Consider the following 13,831-nt stretch of genomic DNA (forward strand, 5'->3'; position numbering starts at 1 on the left):
AGGAGGGTGCCTCGGACGAAACTCACCATCTCCTTGCTCCTGGAAGCTGGTCTCATCACAGGAAGTTTCTGCTTTCCTTCCACATCAGGGTTAGAGCTGATATTAATTAAGTGTTAGTGATTCTGACTAGTACGGGAAAGAGACGAGATTACCAGGATGACAGCTGCTCTGCTGGACTCTTCCTCTTCCTGGTTCCAGAGGAAACAGACCTGGCTTTGGTGGTGACCGTTTCTCCGCCGCACGGCTTGGGTTTCTTGGAGGGACAACGTCGTGCACCCAGAGGATGCTAATCAAAGTATTGCCCTAGCCAGTTTGGCTCAGTGGATAGAGAGTCAGCCTGTGGACTGAAGGGTTTGGGGTTCAATTCCAGTCAAGGACACATGCCGGGTTGTGGGCTTGATCCCCAATAGGAGGTGTGCAGGAGACAGCCGATCAATGATTCTCTCTCATCATTGATGTTTCTATCTCTCTCTCCCTCTCCCTTCCTCTCTGAAGTCAATAAATATATAGTTTTTAAAAAATTTTATAAGTATGGTGACAGATGAAAATAGTATATGGTGGGTGGGAGAAACGACAGCCCTCAAACAGTATACCAAAAAAAGGGTCAGAGCACCAGAAATGACCACTTTAGAAAATGAAATGGTGTTTACGTACAGAAGAACCCGTTCTCTAGTCACACATCCCACCTGTGACATTAATCAGAGCCTTCACCTATGGCCATGTGTCATCTTTTCCACCCCCAGCAGTTTACAGATTTTCTTTTCCTCTCAAGTGGAAGGAATAAAAAATAAAAAGACCCAGCGCTGCCCTAAAAGGAATGAGGAAGCGGGTGCTCTCCGGCGTCTGGCTCTGCAGGGTGACGGCCCATGATGTTCTTTCCGGTCCCAGCATATGGTGAATTTCCACCTGCCCGCCCCTTGCTTATAATGCAGAACACGTGAAGGCAGCGCAGTCTGTCTCCTGCCAGTGGATTAACGGGTGTCGCACTGCCTCTCCTGGCCCCCACGGTCCCCACAGCTCCCCGGAGGTAGAGGAGCTCTGGCTGGGGTTCCCCTCCACCCCCCAAGGTAAGTGCCATCAGTTCACAGGCGCCAGAAAGCAGGCTGCTAGCAGGTCGCTGGGCTTTCAGATCTGATCCTAAGGACACGGTGGAGGGTGCAACAGTGCTATAAGGATTCTGAGCACGGGAGCTCTGCTTCGGGAGAAGCCTGGTTTTCGGAATTCTATAAATGTTCTCTTTGTTTTATGTCTGATCGGATGAGCAAATTCATGCGAAGCTCTTACTGTGATACCTGACGCAGAGTGAGCTCTCCCCCAAAACGTTAGTTGTTACTGGACTTGTCATCAGATTCTCTCTCGATGGGAATGTAATAAATGCATAACAGAATGTGGCCTGGTGATGCTATCAGGCTGTGCTAGCTCATTGAGAAATGTGTATTCAGATGCTGTTCCGAATAGCATAAGACATCTGGTAACAGACAGCTGTACTTTAAATGACAGCTTCCCTACCCAATAATTTCAGGCTTAGTGTCCTGGCAAAGTGGCACTGAAATTGGCCAGCTGACCCTGTGTGTCCCTCCTAACCCTCTCCCATTTGATTTCTTTGTAGGCAGAGCGAGGCCGCACGGGAGGCGACTTCATCGGGACAGTCGGCCAAACTTCTGATGAAGCTGACAAGCAGCTGCAATGCTGTACGTGCCCCTCTCGTCTTTACTCCTTCATAATTTCCAAAGGCTTGAGCCAGATGTTTACCTAACCCGATTTTTTTCTCTTTTAGTCGAAAACACTAAATGTCAATAATATGGAGACATTAATTGAATGTCAATCAGAGGTAAGAAAGCAATTTTTTTAAGTTTTTATCTGCACTGTGAGAAGAGAGAAAACTTTCTGCTTTAATTGACTATTGTTCGGCTTATTTAATTATTAGAGTAGAAAATTAGTATCCTAAGGGCAGTGTGTTAAACTCTTATATGAAACAATCACTGCTTTACTATTGATTCTAGATGCTAGAAAGAAATCAGTGGACTCTATGGCTAATTTTTAATATGAATAAAATGTTACATGAGCATTTTGTGGGGGGAGCCTGGGTAGGTTTCTTCAGTCATTGTGTTTAACTAAAGTAAACATGCTTTTAGGGTGATATCAAGCAACATCCTCTGTTGGCATCATGTGAGAGTGAAGATAGCATTTGCCAGCTAATTGGTGAGTTTTGAAAACATACCGGTCTCTTATGTAAGTGCTAACAGCAAATGTTCTTGGTTTGCAAAACCACAGGACGTTTCTCTACTAGGAATTACTTGTATGGTGTGCTCTTAAAGACCACAGAACATCCACACGCAAGTGGAGGCCCCAGCCCCCCGAGCATCAGACAGAAAAGACCCCTCGGAGCCACCCCTGCTCTCCAAGGGGCTCCTAGTGGGCGACATATCTCCTGGCCACTCTGTTGTGACGATGAAAGCATACGGACATATGAAAAACACACAATGCCTTTCCCCTTCCTTCCTTCTGTCATGGAAAGTGACTCTAAGAGCCCAATCTTTGCTGACATCCAATTCCAAAGAACCCACGGTTCACTGTTTTTTAAAATATATTTTTATTGATTTCAGAAAGGAAGGGAAAGAGATAGAAACATCAGTGATGAGAGAGAATCATTGATTGGCTGCCTCCTGCATGTCCCCACTGGGGATCGAGCCTGCAACCCGGGCATGTGCCCTTGACCCGAATCAACCGAGGATCCTTCAGTCCGCAGGCCGACGCTCTATCCACTGAGCCAAACAGGCTAGGGCTCACGGTTCCCTTTTCACTCTTTTCATAGTGCATTACGTTATAACATAACCCAGACCCAGTTCTCCTGAACCATGGGGAAAAGCCACTTCTCCACCCAGCCTCTTCCACATGCCAGTATAAATTGTATAGAAACATACGCCAGTGCATTTAGAAAATACAGCTTTTCTAATGAGGAAAAAAAGAAGGGAGGAGAGAGAAAAGAGAAAAAGAAGGAAACTTGTGAAAGGCAGTACCCATCGCACACACGTCTTCAGGACTTTGCAAAGATAGAATATCTTGGTGATGTTCGCTGATAAGTCCCAATTGCCGTGTCTAAGCTGGGGCCTTTTGTGCTCTCCTGGTCCTAAGGCAGCCGCCGTGGCAACCCTGGAGGGAAAGGGAACTGCCGACAGGCTGAGTGATGTAGCTCCCTCTAGTGGCCGGTGGTGCGAGCGTGGCTGCAGTCCTCCCTCTTGAGCGCGTCAGTTCCTCTCTTTATAAGCTGTATTTTCTTCAAAGGAGCAAATTAAAATAATGTATTTCACATGAAAGATGACCACTAAGTTATTAAGGTCAGTAGGTTAAGATGGTGGTTTATGACCCGCACAGTTAGGCTTTGCCGGTTTTCTGCAGCCAACAGCTAGCAAAGGGTAAAAACAGGAAAGGTGGAGGCTTTGAAGAACCCTGGTGTTGATGTTTAGGGGCTGGTTGCCCTGGTAACATTGTGGTGGTTTTCTGGGTTTGTTTGGAGATTACAATTCATGCCCTTTGCTTTCTCAGTTTTTGCAAAAGTTTTCCCCCATATGGCATTCCAGAGGTGACATTATGTGGCTGACGATACCCTCTGTCTGACACGGATCTCTGTTTGTTAATATTTTCATCTGCATTTTCACCTTGCCTTGTTTTCTTGGCTGTAGAAATTAAGAAGAGAAAGAAGGTGCTGTCCTGGCCCTTTCTCATGAGAAGGCTTTCTCCTCCATCGGATTTTTCTGGGGCTTCAGAGCCAGAATTGAAAGCGTCCTTGTTTGATCAGCCCTTGTCAATTATCTGGGGTGACGATGACACCTTCCCCAGACCCATCCAGGTAGGAGCGCATTTACTTGTAACCCTACTTCAGCTTTCTGCCAGATGTGAAAAGTCCTTGGGCAGCCTGAATGTCATCCTCATCTAACCTTGTTGAGGCCAATCTTTCGTGTTTTCCCCTCTTAGAAATCGTTTCCGCCAGGAGTGCAGTCAGGCCAGTCCCTGGCTGCTTACATGCTAGAAATTGCTTGTATTTGCCAATGAGCTCAGATTGACAGTCACCCTTTCCTTGACTTCATAGAGTTAAGAATGTTGAAAATGTGTGGCTTCTGAAAAATCAACAGACAGAGATGTGGTGTAGTATATCTGATCAGAAATCCAGGGTGTATGTGGAATGGGTCACAGGAAGGAGGCCGGAAGCAGTTTTAGTAGGTGCAAATGAGAGCTTTCACAGTGCACCTCCTCTCAGAAAAATGGAGGGTGGAGGAAGAGTGATAGCAACTGGACTGAAAGGAACAACTGGCATCAGTGGTCACTTGTTAAGACTAACTTAGGATCGTGGGAACTAGCTTTAATGGAGAGGATATTTTATGACAGATAAAGTTAGCTGCTGTGCATATGCACTATTTTAATTCTCTTTCTCCTACCTGAATACAGGTTTCTAGTGTATTAGTACAAAGTATGTCTTCAAACCAAGGGTAACCATTTCCTATTCCTATTCCTCTTTCCTCTAGGATATTCTCACTATTCTGTGCCTGAAAGGCCCTTCCACTGAAGGGATATTTAGGAAAGCAGCCAACGAGAAAGCCCGCAAAGAGCTCAAGGAGGAGCTCAACTCGGGAGTCATGGTGGATCTGAAAAGTCTCCCCGTGCACCTCCTGGCGGTGGTCTTTAAGGTGAGTTCACAGCATTGGCGCCAAAGAACCTGCCAATGGGCTCTGATACGTTAATGCTCAGATAAAAGAAATCGGTTCTTCTCTCTACAAATCAAAGTACACTGATCTTGCAGTTTGCTTCAGTTGAGCCTTTTGTTTATTATATAAACATCTGTGTTTCTATACTCCCAGATTCCAACAGAAAGTGAGGCTTTAAAGTTTCCCAGCATTTTGAGGAGAAAGGCACTTGGGTTGTCCCATGGCCAAGTCCATACCCCTAAATCTGTGGCCCCTTGGATGGTGCCCTTACTGTGCCTGTTGCAGGAAGATGCTGAGAGAGAGCTCCTTCAAACTAATCAAATGCTGGAAGGAGGGGGCACAGCCTGTGGCAAGATGAGCATAGGTTCCCTGAGAAGGAACAAGGTTGAGATAAAGACACCAGCACGTTACACAGCACAAACAGGCCAAACGGTACCCGTCCTTTATCCTCCAGGACTTCCTCCGAAGTATCCCCCGGAAGCTGCTCTCCTGTGACCTGTTTGAGGACTGGATGGGTGCCCTGGAGAGACAGAATGAGGAGGACAGGATCGAGGCCCTGAAACAGTAAGTCGTCAGGGTCCTCCCACATGGACTCCATCTCTTCATCACGCAGCAGAGTGCTTCATGCACGTTGTAATGATTAGGGGATCCGAGTGGAACTGCTCATCTATTCCCAGAATAAAAATCAGGAATTACCCTGGACATTTACAAACACTGTTTCGACCAAAGGAAAGTAGACACTTTTTCAAAAAGTAGAACATGAACTTCAGTACAAATCACGAGAGGTGGGGGAGTCTAAAAAGATAAGTCATTTGAGAAGGTTTGAGGCAGAATCATAGACGAAAGCTTCAAAACGGGCTCGCCAGCCAGGTGTAGGAATTTGGGGTTTTCCTTAAGCTACATTGACTGGTGTCCTGCAAGACAACCATTCTCCCAGAAAGCATCCCTCAAAGCACAGAGAACAAATCTAGAAGGGATTATTTTGTTCATTAAATACCATAATATACTTCTTCTAATTAACCAACGTGAGCACTATATAAAAACAAACTCCAGTGACAGCGAAAATAATTACATATGTGAGTGAAATATGACCTCTTGGTGACTAGAGAATCTTAAATGCCTAACTTTAAAATATCAGCACTTTAGCCAAATCCTATGAGAGTGTGCCTATATATTATGATTGCCCACATGGCTGAATATTTTCAATGAAATAGGTTTATAGAATTGAAGACATTAGAGTGTTTGCCCCAAAATGAAAATTACTTTCTACTTAAAGACGTAAAGCTCTTTCAGAACAAGACGTCTCATGAAAAATGAAAACGATCCATATATCAGAGTCACCATTTCATTTTTTTTGAAAAAGAGAGGCTTTAAAAACCTAATTTGTTATTTGTTAGTAATAATGTTGCCGTTGAGATGCTGCCTTGACCATAGTTATGAACATGCCTAATACACTGATTTCTTCTCCGTAACGATTTCTCAGGATGGTGCAAAAATGCCTCATCTTTGTTCCATGGTCACGGGTCAGAAAAAGGCAAATGATTGTGTTAAAAACACACACACAACACACCGTCTTACAGTGTTAGGAACAAAAAGGCATTCTGCATGGCTAAATGATTCTTCTACAAAAATAGTTTTCAAAATATTAAGCTCTGGTATTTATTGCAGGAGCTAATGCTTCCAAACCTAGGATCTATGCAAAGAATACAGGCTGTGTCCTTGGTGTCGGTGTCTTAGGCTGTCACGATGCCTGGTTAGCCAGTTTCGTCCCGTGTCGGTTGCCCTCGGAGGAGTCTGAATGAGCATTTCACAATGTTACTTGTGAAAGCAGCACCTTCCTCCTTTTAAAGGAAGTCTGGGTGAGGGGGTTTCGGCTGCTACACTGCAGCCAGCAAAGCCACTGGCGCCTCTGAACCGCTCCCTCCCTCCCCCCCTCCCCGGAACCTCATTGCAGGGTTGCAGAGAAGCTGCCACGGCCCAACCTGCTGCTGCTCAAGCACCTGCTCTCCGTGCTCTACCTGATCAGCAAGAACGCCGAGGTCAGCAAGATGGACGCCAGCAACCTCGCCATCTGCGTGGGGCCCAACATGCTGACCCGGGAGAATGACCAGAACCTCTCATTGGAAGCCCAGAAAGACTTGAACAATCAGGTTTGTTCCAGCCTGTTTCTGGGAAACTCCGTTTCTGATCTCACCGCCCGTCCGCCTGCACATCGAAGTGATGCAGTGCCTCTGCGTCTCTCTGACTGGTTCGCCATCACAGTGAAGATGGGAAACGCAGGGTGTCTTGGTCACAGTTCCACTCTTAGACGCGTGCATTTGATGAACCTGACTAAGACTAGGCCGCGGCCTTCGACCTCCCAGAGACAGAGTTTAGTGCAGCCGTGGGCAAACTACGGCCCGCGGGCCGGATCCGGCCCGTTCGGCTGTTCTATCCGGCCCGCGGAGCCGAAAGAGCGGAGGGTTCTCTTGCTCTCCCCTCCGCTCCTTTACTTTGAACTTATATTAGTTCACACAAACACTCCATCCATGCTTTTGTTCTGGCCCTCCAGTCCAGTTTAAGAACCCATTGTGGCCCTCGAGTCAAAAAGTTTGCCCACCCCTGGTTTAGTGCTTCCGATGTTCACACCCATCTCCCAGGGCAGAGCGCCTTCACTGCTGTCCTCTGTGCATCACACTCAGTCCAGCTACGGGTTTGAGACACTCCTTACTTAAAGGAAAAATTCAGTTACTTTAAAAGTTTTTCAGATTCTCAAATAAAAAAGTGCATGTCTCAAAAATAACGTTAATATAGACGATGGTTACCAAGTTTTCTGTCTGCTCTTTCCAGACACAGAACCTCTCTTAGGCTCCTTGTGGCATCATCCTGGCAGCTGACCCTGCCCTGTCCCCTTCCCTTTAAGAAATAAAGATGCCTTTAAGCTGACCATCTGCTCACGTGTCCTCCCAGGTGAAGACTTTGGTGGAATTCCTCATCGACAACTGCTTGGAAATCTTCGGGGAGAACATTCCAGTGCATTCCAGTTCCATCTCCGATGACTCCCTGGAGCACACGGACGGCTCAGGTACGGGCGCGCTGTCGGCCTCGCATTGCATCGCAGTGTCCAGTGTCCCCGGTTATGAAGCAGGAGCCGCTGTGACGGGACCCGGGCTGAGTGTGGACTCACCCGTGGGGAGGAGGTTAACTGCGCACCTGGCTCTCCCTGCAGCGCCTCCGCAGGCTGCAGGCACTCACGGGCTACGCCTGGGCCCCTGCCTGTTCCCAGTCAGAAAGTGCTAGTCTTGCTGATGAACCTGAGCCAGGGGGCGGGTCATGGCCTTCTATTTCCGCTATTGGAATACGGTCCTTTAAAATGGAAATGGACCCAAGAAGGCCATCCAAAGGATCGTTTTTAAGGTGAAGATCAATCCATATTCAGTGAAATGCTGTTTTCTCCCTCCCTCCCTGTCGCCATTGACAGAGTCAGTTTTGAAAGAAACAAGTATTTAATGTGGCAAATATCTTTCCTTTCAACCCCAAAGTAGCTTCCCCACATTACCCACTGCCACACTCGACAGGGGGAGGGAGCTGTACAAAAGCTCCTTTTAAAGAATCTGAGCAAAAGCTCAACCTCCCTTTCATGTCTGCAGACGCGTCGACCCTGCAGAATGACTCGGCCTATGACAGCAACGACCCTGACGGGGACTGCGGCAGCGCCCTGGGCTCCCCGGCCAGGCTGCCCCCAGGGCCCTGGGACACAGCTGCCCGCCTGGAGCCCGTGGCCAGCACTGTGGCCAGGCTGAAAAGCGCCCTCGGCGACCCAGACAGGAGGCACTCAGAGCCCAGCGTGTCGCCCTCACCAGAGCGCCTGGGGAGCCGGCAAGCTCACCCGAAACTGACACGCAGCGAGGACGCCCCCGGGGCCCGGCCGGCCTCCAGCTTGGAAAGTGAGGAGGCCGAGGACCCCTTCCCAGAGGAGGTGTTTCCCGAGGTGGAAGGTGGGAGCCAGAGGCCGCAGGACCTGCGGGTGCAGAGCTCCCCGCAGGGCGCAGTCTCCCCGCAGGGACGGGCACCCACGGCCTGCTCCGGCGGCTCCCCGGACGCCTCCTCTGACAGCTCACCTCCGGCTTCCCCCTCCAGCCCCAGGAGAAACTTCTTCAGCAGACATCAGTCTTTTACGAAGACGGATAAAAGTAAGCCCAGCAGAGAGATAAAAAAACACTCCATGTCCTTCTCCTTCGCCTCCCACAAACGGGCGCTGCCCAAGCCCCCCCGCCTGTCAGTGAGAGCCAAAGGGCCGGCCGGGGACCCCGGCAGGAGAGACTTCAGGAGGGAGAGCCAGCTCGCCGGGCGGATCGTCCAGGAAAACTTGTCTGAAAGCCACGGCCAAGCAGCTCTGGACTTCAGCCCACGACCCTGTGCCCTGTCCGGGGAGGACGTGTTCCGGCTGGTGGACAGGACGAGGCCCGGCAGCCCCCCCTCCTACGAAGAGGCCGTGCGGGGCCAGGCCCTGGGGCTCGCTGCCTGTGGGAGCCAGACGGTTGGCAGCCTGCGGGCCAGGATGCTCAGCCTGGACTCGGGGCTGGCGCCTCGCCTACCCGCGCACCACAGAGGGCACTCGGGGTACACATGCGGCCAGGAGCCCCCCGACGGGCACAGACTCTCGCCCAGGACTGCGAGCTGGAGCCACAGCAGGACCGGCTGTGCTTCTGTGGAGGCGGTCGGACAAGTGACCGTCATTGGGAGGCCCGAGCTGCACCGGCTCAGAACTGTGTCCGAGTCCACGCAGGGGAGCCCGTGGGACTGCCTGGCGGGGCGCTGCTGCCAGCCGGCCTTCGAGGCTGACCAGCTCCTCTACGCCAAGGAGTCCTACATCTAGGCGGCGGCCAGGCGTGTGGCAGATGTGGAGGCCGCATGAACTGCTTCCAGACTGTTTTCTAGAAGTCCAGAATAAGCTCCTTCGAGAGTCGTGTAGCCCTTAGCGAGGACAGCTGCACGAGCCTCGGTGCTGGCTGCGTGCACCAATCCGTGCACACACAGCTCACGTGTAGTGTGTTCCAGACAAGGCGTCGGGTGCAAAGATGTCCCCGTAAACACGTGTCTGTATTTGTTTGTGAACTTGGGGTACACTGCACTGCTCTTCTCCCCGTCCTGGGGCACTTTCTACGGGCTGGTGTTTAAAACTAATGTTTTCTTTTTCTTAAGTTGCTTCAAATGTCATGCCCGTTTTCATACTTTCCACGAGCTCCGTTTAAGGGGAATGTCTCACTCTCCGTCAGCAGCTCCCTAAGCAGCAGGGGGGCAGTTAGTCACCGCAGGAAGGGGAGCAGCACACTCACCAGCAGGGGCCCCTGTGGGGGTGTCAGTGCACCACGAACGCCGGGGAAAGAGAAGGCCATCGTGAAAGTGCATGAAAATATTTGCATGTGTCCTTCTAATCATCTGATTTCTAATTGGGATCGATGGGTGAAAACGCATTACATCGATAGCACCTTGAGTTACCTTGCGGTTCAGGGATATCTTCCCAGGCATGTGGAGGGTGTTACTTTATATGCATCAGAGTCATATATAAACTTCAGTATAATCTCACTACAATAAATTGCCTGCCTTTTTCAAAGTAAAAATGTTCATTCTTTTTGTTTGTTTTTTGTTTTTGTTCATCCTCACCTGAGGATGTTTTCCCATTGATTTTTACAGAGAGAGGAAGGGAGAGAGAAAGACAGAGAGAAACATGGATGTGAGAGAAACACATCAATTGGTTGCCTCCTGCATATACGCCAACCAAAGCAGGAGAACATGCCCTTGACCGGAATCGAACCCAGGACCCTTCAGTCCAAGGGTCGACACTCTATCTGCTGAACCAAACAGGCCAGGGCTAAAAATGTTCATTCTTCACTGACATGTTACTTCCTTTCCCTCTGTTCACAGAACCCCACCAAGAAAATCATTCACACATTGATTCACTCAACAAGCACTTACTGAATATATGTATTTACTAGAGGCCCATTGCAGGAAGATTCCTGCAAGAATAGGGCTTGCTGTGGCCGTCTCCACCGCCCCGCCTGCTTCCCTCCCTTCTCCCCCGCCCTGCCTGCTTCCCTCCCTTCTCAGCCACCCCACTTGCTTCTCCGCAGCTTCCCTCCCTTCTGCAGTGCTTGGCTTCCTTCTACACTGTCTTCAGTCTTCGCTCTGTGCCTGGGTATGCAAATGAACCGCCATCTTGGTTGAGTTGATTTGCATACTAGCTCCTGATTGGCTGATGGGCGTGGCTTGTGGGCATAGCGGAAGTGTGGTCAATTTGCATGTTTCTCTTTTATTAGTGTTAGTGTAGATTAGTGTAGATCAGGGGTGGGCAAACTTTTTGACTCGAGGGCCACAATGGGTTCTTAAACTGGACCGGAGGGCCGGAACAAAAGCATGGATGGAGTGTTTGTGTGAACTAATATAAATTCAAAGTAAAGGAGCGGAGGGGAGAGCAAGAGAACCCTCCGCTCTTTCGGCTCCGCGGGCCGGATAGAACAGCCGAACGGGCCAGATCCGGCCCGCGGGCCATAGTTTGCCCACAGCTGGTGTAGATTATTCTAGCAAAGCTGGGGATCTTGTGTTTAGGAAAAGAGAATCCCTGTTCTTCTGATGTTTGCAAAACCATAAAAATGTACCCACTTTGAACCATTTTTCAGCAGATGGTCACTCACAGGCCAGTAAATTTAGTCTGCAAAACAGAGGACGATAGCAAATACCATATCTCCTGTCTTTTTAGTGAATTAAACCTTATTTTTATTGGTTATTAGCAAGTATAATGATAGTTTGTTAGAGATACTTGGAAATTTTCCTTATTTTATCACCTTCTCTCATAAAATACTGAAAGTTATATTGGTTAAAGAAATATTTCTGTATAGACTAGCTACCAGATGGTGAAGACCTATTTTTTCAGAGGTGGTTTATTAGTAATATCACACAACGTTAAAACTGCTATAACTTGGATTGCTGAAGGCAGAACATTGAGGCCCAACAATATCATTAAAAATATTTTATTAAGCACCACCGATAACGTATAGATTTCAAGGACAGACACCCCCCTTCCCGACTGCTAACCTAAGACAAGAAATCCTTTTCCAGAATTGGACACTGCTAGAAATAGTTACAATTTTTAGCTTCGACCACGTGGCCAGCGCTATGCTACGTATTTCAGGACTGAAAAAAATTTCCCATCATGTTTTTAGCAACTTCTTACTGAGAATCAGAGAATTCTCAGCAATCGATGGATAAGACTGTAAGGTAGGCAGCCTCCAACCTACTCCACTCTACCACTGACCTGACCTCCCGTGACCCAACTCAGACCACAAAAACCCTACCCCAACTTCCTTACTGTAAAAAGGCAGGAGTAGAATGGAAGCCTTCGACCTGTGGCCGGTAGGACAGTTTGCTGGCAGACATTGAGGGGTCTCTTGCAGTCAAGCAAATGGCATCACCGGGACAGTTTTTGAGCCGTGGCGACAAGGCCGGGTGGTTCCCAACACTGCAGGGTGCTGTGCGCACTTCTTTGCAAGAGGGTGGCCGGGCCTGGCTGTCACGCCCACGAGTCTGCCGAGGCCGCCACAAACAAGGGGCTCAGACAACAGAAATGTGTCGTCTCCCGTGTTAGGGGCTGGAACGGAGATGGAGGTGTGGGCAGGGCTGGTGCCTGAAGGACCGTGAGGGAAGGAGCTGTCCCAGGCCTCTCTCCCTGGCCATAGGTGGTTGTCTGTCTGTGTCCCCCACACTGTCTTCCCTCTGTGTGTATCTGTCCCCCAATTTCCCTTTCTTGTGAGAATACCAGTCATATTAGATTAGGGCCCACTCGAATGACCTCGCTTTCCTCTTTAAAGTCACATTCTGAGATACTAGGAGTTAAGACTTTAACAAATAAATTTGTGGGGGGCAACACCATTCAACCCACTACACCCAAGTTTCACAGATAATACTTACCAATACCTCGATGACACCAACAGCTTTTAATACAGAGACAGAGGGCTCACGCTTACAGTAAGATGTGGCTGATACCAGCATGGTACTTCAGGCAAGGACCCAGGAAACCAGCATTCTGTCCTCCACGGACCTCCTCGGGGCCCCATAGTCCCCAGTGGGACCCTCACAAAGGGACCTGACTCCCAGTGCCGGGGGTCTGGTAAAACCGGGTTGGAAGTCGAAGCCTACGCAGGGGCTTCAACCTAAATCCACGTCTGATCGCCAGTGTCCGAGCCTCTGGGCCTCCCCAGCCCCCCTGCATCACCTGCTGGGCCTGCCTGGCTCAGGAGGACCCCGGCCCTCTTACCAAGCAGGAGACGAGATGGGAAAACTTCAGCACTCAGTGTCCTGGAATGTGACAGAACAGACTAGAATTTCTTCCCCTGGGGGAAGTTAGGGAATTTTCTCTCCTCCTATACAGAGGGCAGGGGGGGAGGGGGTTGCCCCATGCCATGGCCAGCATCCCACAGGCTACTCTGTGACTCACTGTGACCGCCTGCATGACACACTGAGTCCACCCCCAGCACCACCCACGACGTGGTCCAGAAACGTTGACTTGCAGATGTAACCAAGGGGGGGCTGTTCGCGCCAGAGCTGAGCAAAACTGCTCAGCAAACCACACAGAGGCGACACGGGGTCCCTGGGCAGTGGGCGTGGCAGCCACGGCTCCTCGTGCTAATAAAGCAAACCACCGTGAAGGCCTCGTGCGTCCTCGGCCAGAGGCGAGATCGGCCAACGCAGGCCCGCTGCCGTCCTCATGCACCGTTAGAAACATAAATCCTGCTGAATTTTCCTGATTGCATCTCCCTAAGGCAGCGCCAGTACCGCCCTCCCCCTGAAGGTCAAGTAGACAGAAACCCACGTCATCTGGGTCTCACATACTTGGAGATTTTTAATTGAATTATGTAAGATCTTAACTCTCGATCCGCAGAGGCCACATTGCTGAGGAATCAGCGTACAAACATTTTGCTAGAGGTAGAAACAAATCACTTTCTGGCACTATTTTAACTGCAGACTCAGATCCTGCGTGTGTCCATTCCTGGGTACAAATTCCATGTCAGGGAGGAAAGACCCGGGGGTGAGGGCGGCCCCCCTCCTATTACAGGCGGCAGAGAGGGGGCCCGGCGAGCCACAGCTGCAGA

The 13,831-nt window shown here is 49.7% G+C and overlaps 1 protein-coding gene across 1 annotated transcript; it reads left to right on the forward strand.

The window, feature by feature from the left end:
* The first annotated feature begins 919 nt into the window (after positions 1–919).
* On the forward strand, positions 920–10,301 carry TAGAP (T cell activation RhoGTPase activating protein). The gene is made up of 10 exons (XM_080666355.1): positions 920–1,067; positions 1,610–1,691; positions 1,778–1,831; positions 2,136–2,202; positions 3,684–3,850; positions 4,524–4,685; positions 5,158–5,267; positions 6,658–6,853; positions 7,653–7,767; positions 8,333–10,301. Exons 2-10 carry the CDS (start codon positions 1,665–1,667, stop codon positions 9,559–9,561), a joined length of 2,127 nt encoding a protein of 708 aa, XP_080522481.1. The 5' UTR covers positions 920–1,067; positions 1,610–1,664; the 3' UTR covers positions 9,562–10,301.
* Positions 10,302–13,831: the final 3,530 nt, after the last annotated feature.

The sequence above is a fragment of the Plecotus auritus genome, assembly GCF_963455305.1.
Source record: "Plecotus auritus genome assembly, chromosome: 4".
Taxonomy (NCBI): Eukaryota; Metazoa; Chordata; class Mammalia; order Chiroptera; family Vespertilionidae; genus Plecotus; species Plecotus auritus.

Excerpts from the sequence above, each read along its gene's own strand:
- TAGAP (XM_080666355.1), top strand. The coding sequence starts at position 1,665 with ATGAAGCTGACAAGCAGCTGCAATGCT. Across the intron at positions 4,686-5,157 it reads TCCTGGCGGTGGTCTTTAAG|GACTTCCTCCGAAGTATCCC; the intron begins GTGAGTTCACAG and ends TTTATCCTCCAG. Across the intron at positions 6,854-7,652 it reads AGAAAGACTTGAACAATCAG|GTGAAGACTTTGGTGGAATT; the intron begins GTTTGTTCCAGC and ends GTGTCCTCCCAG.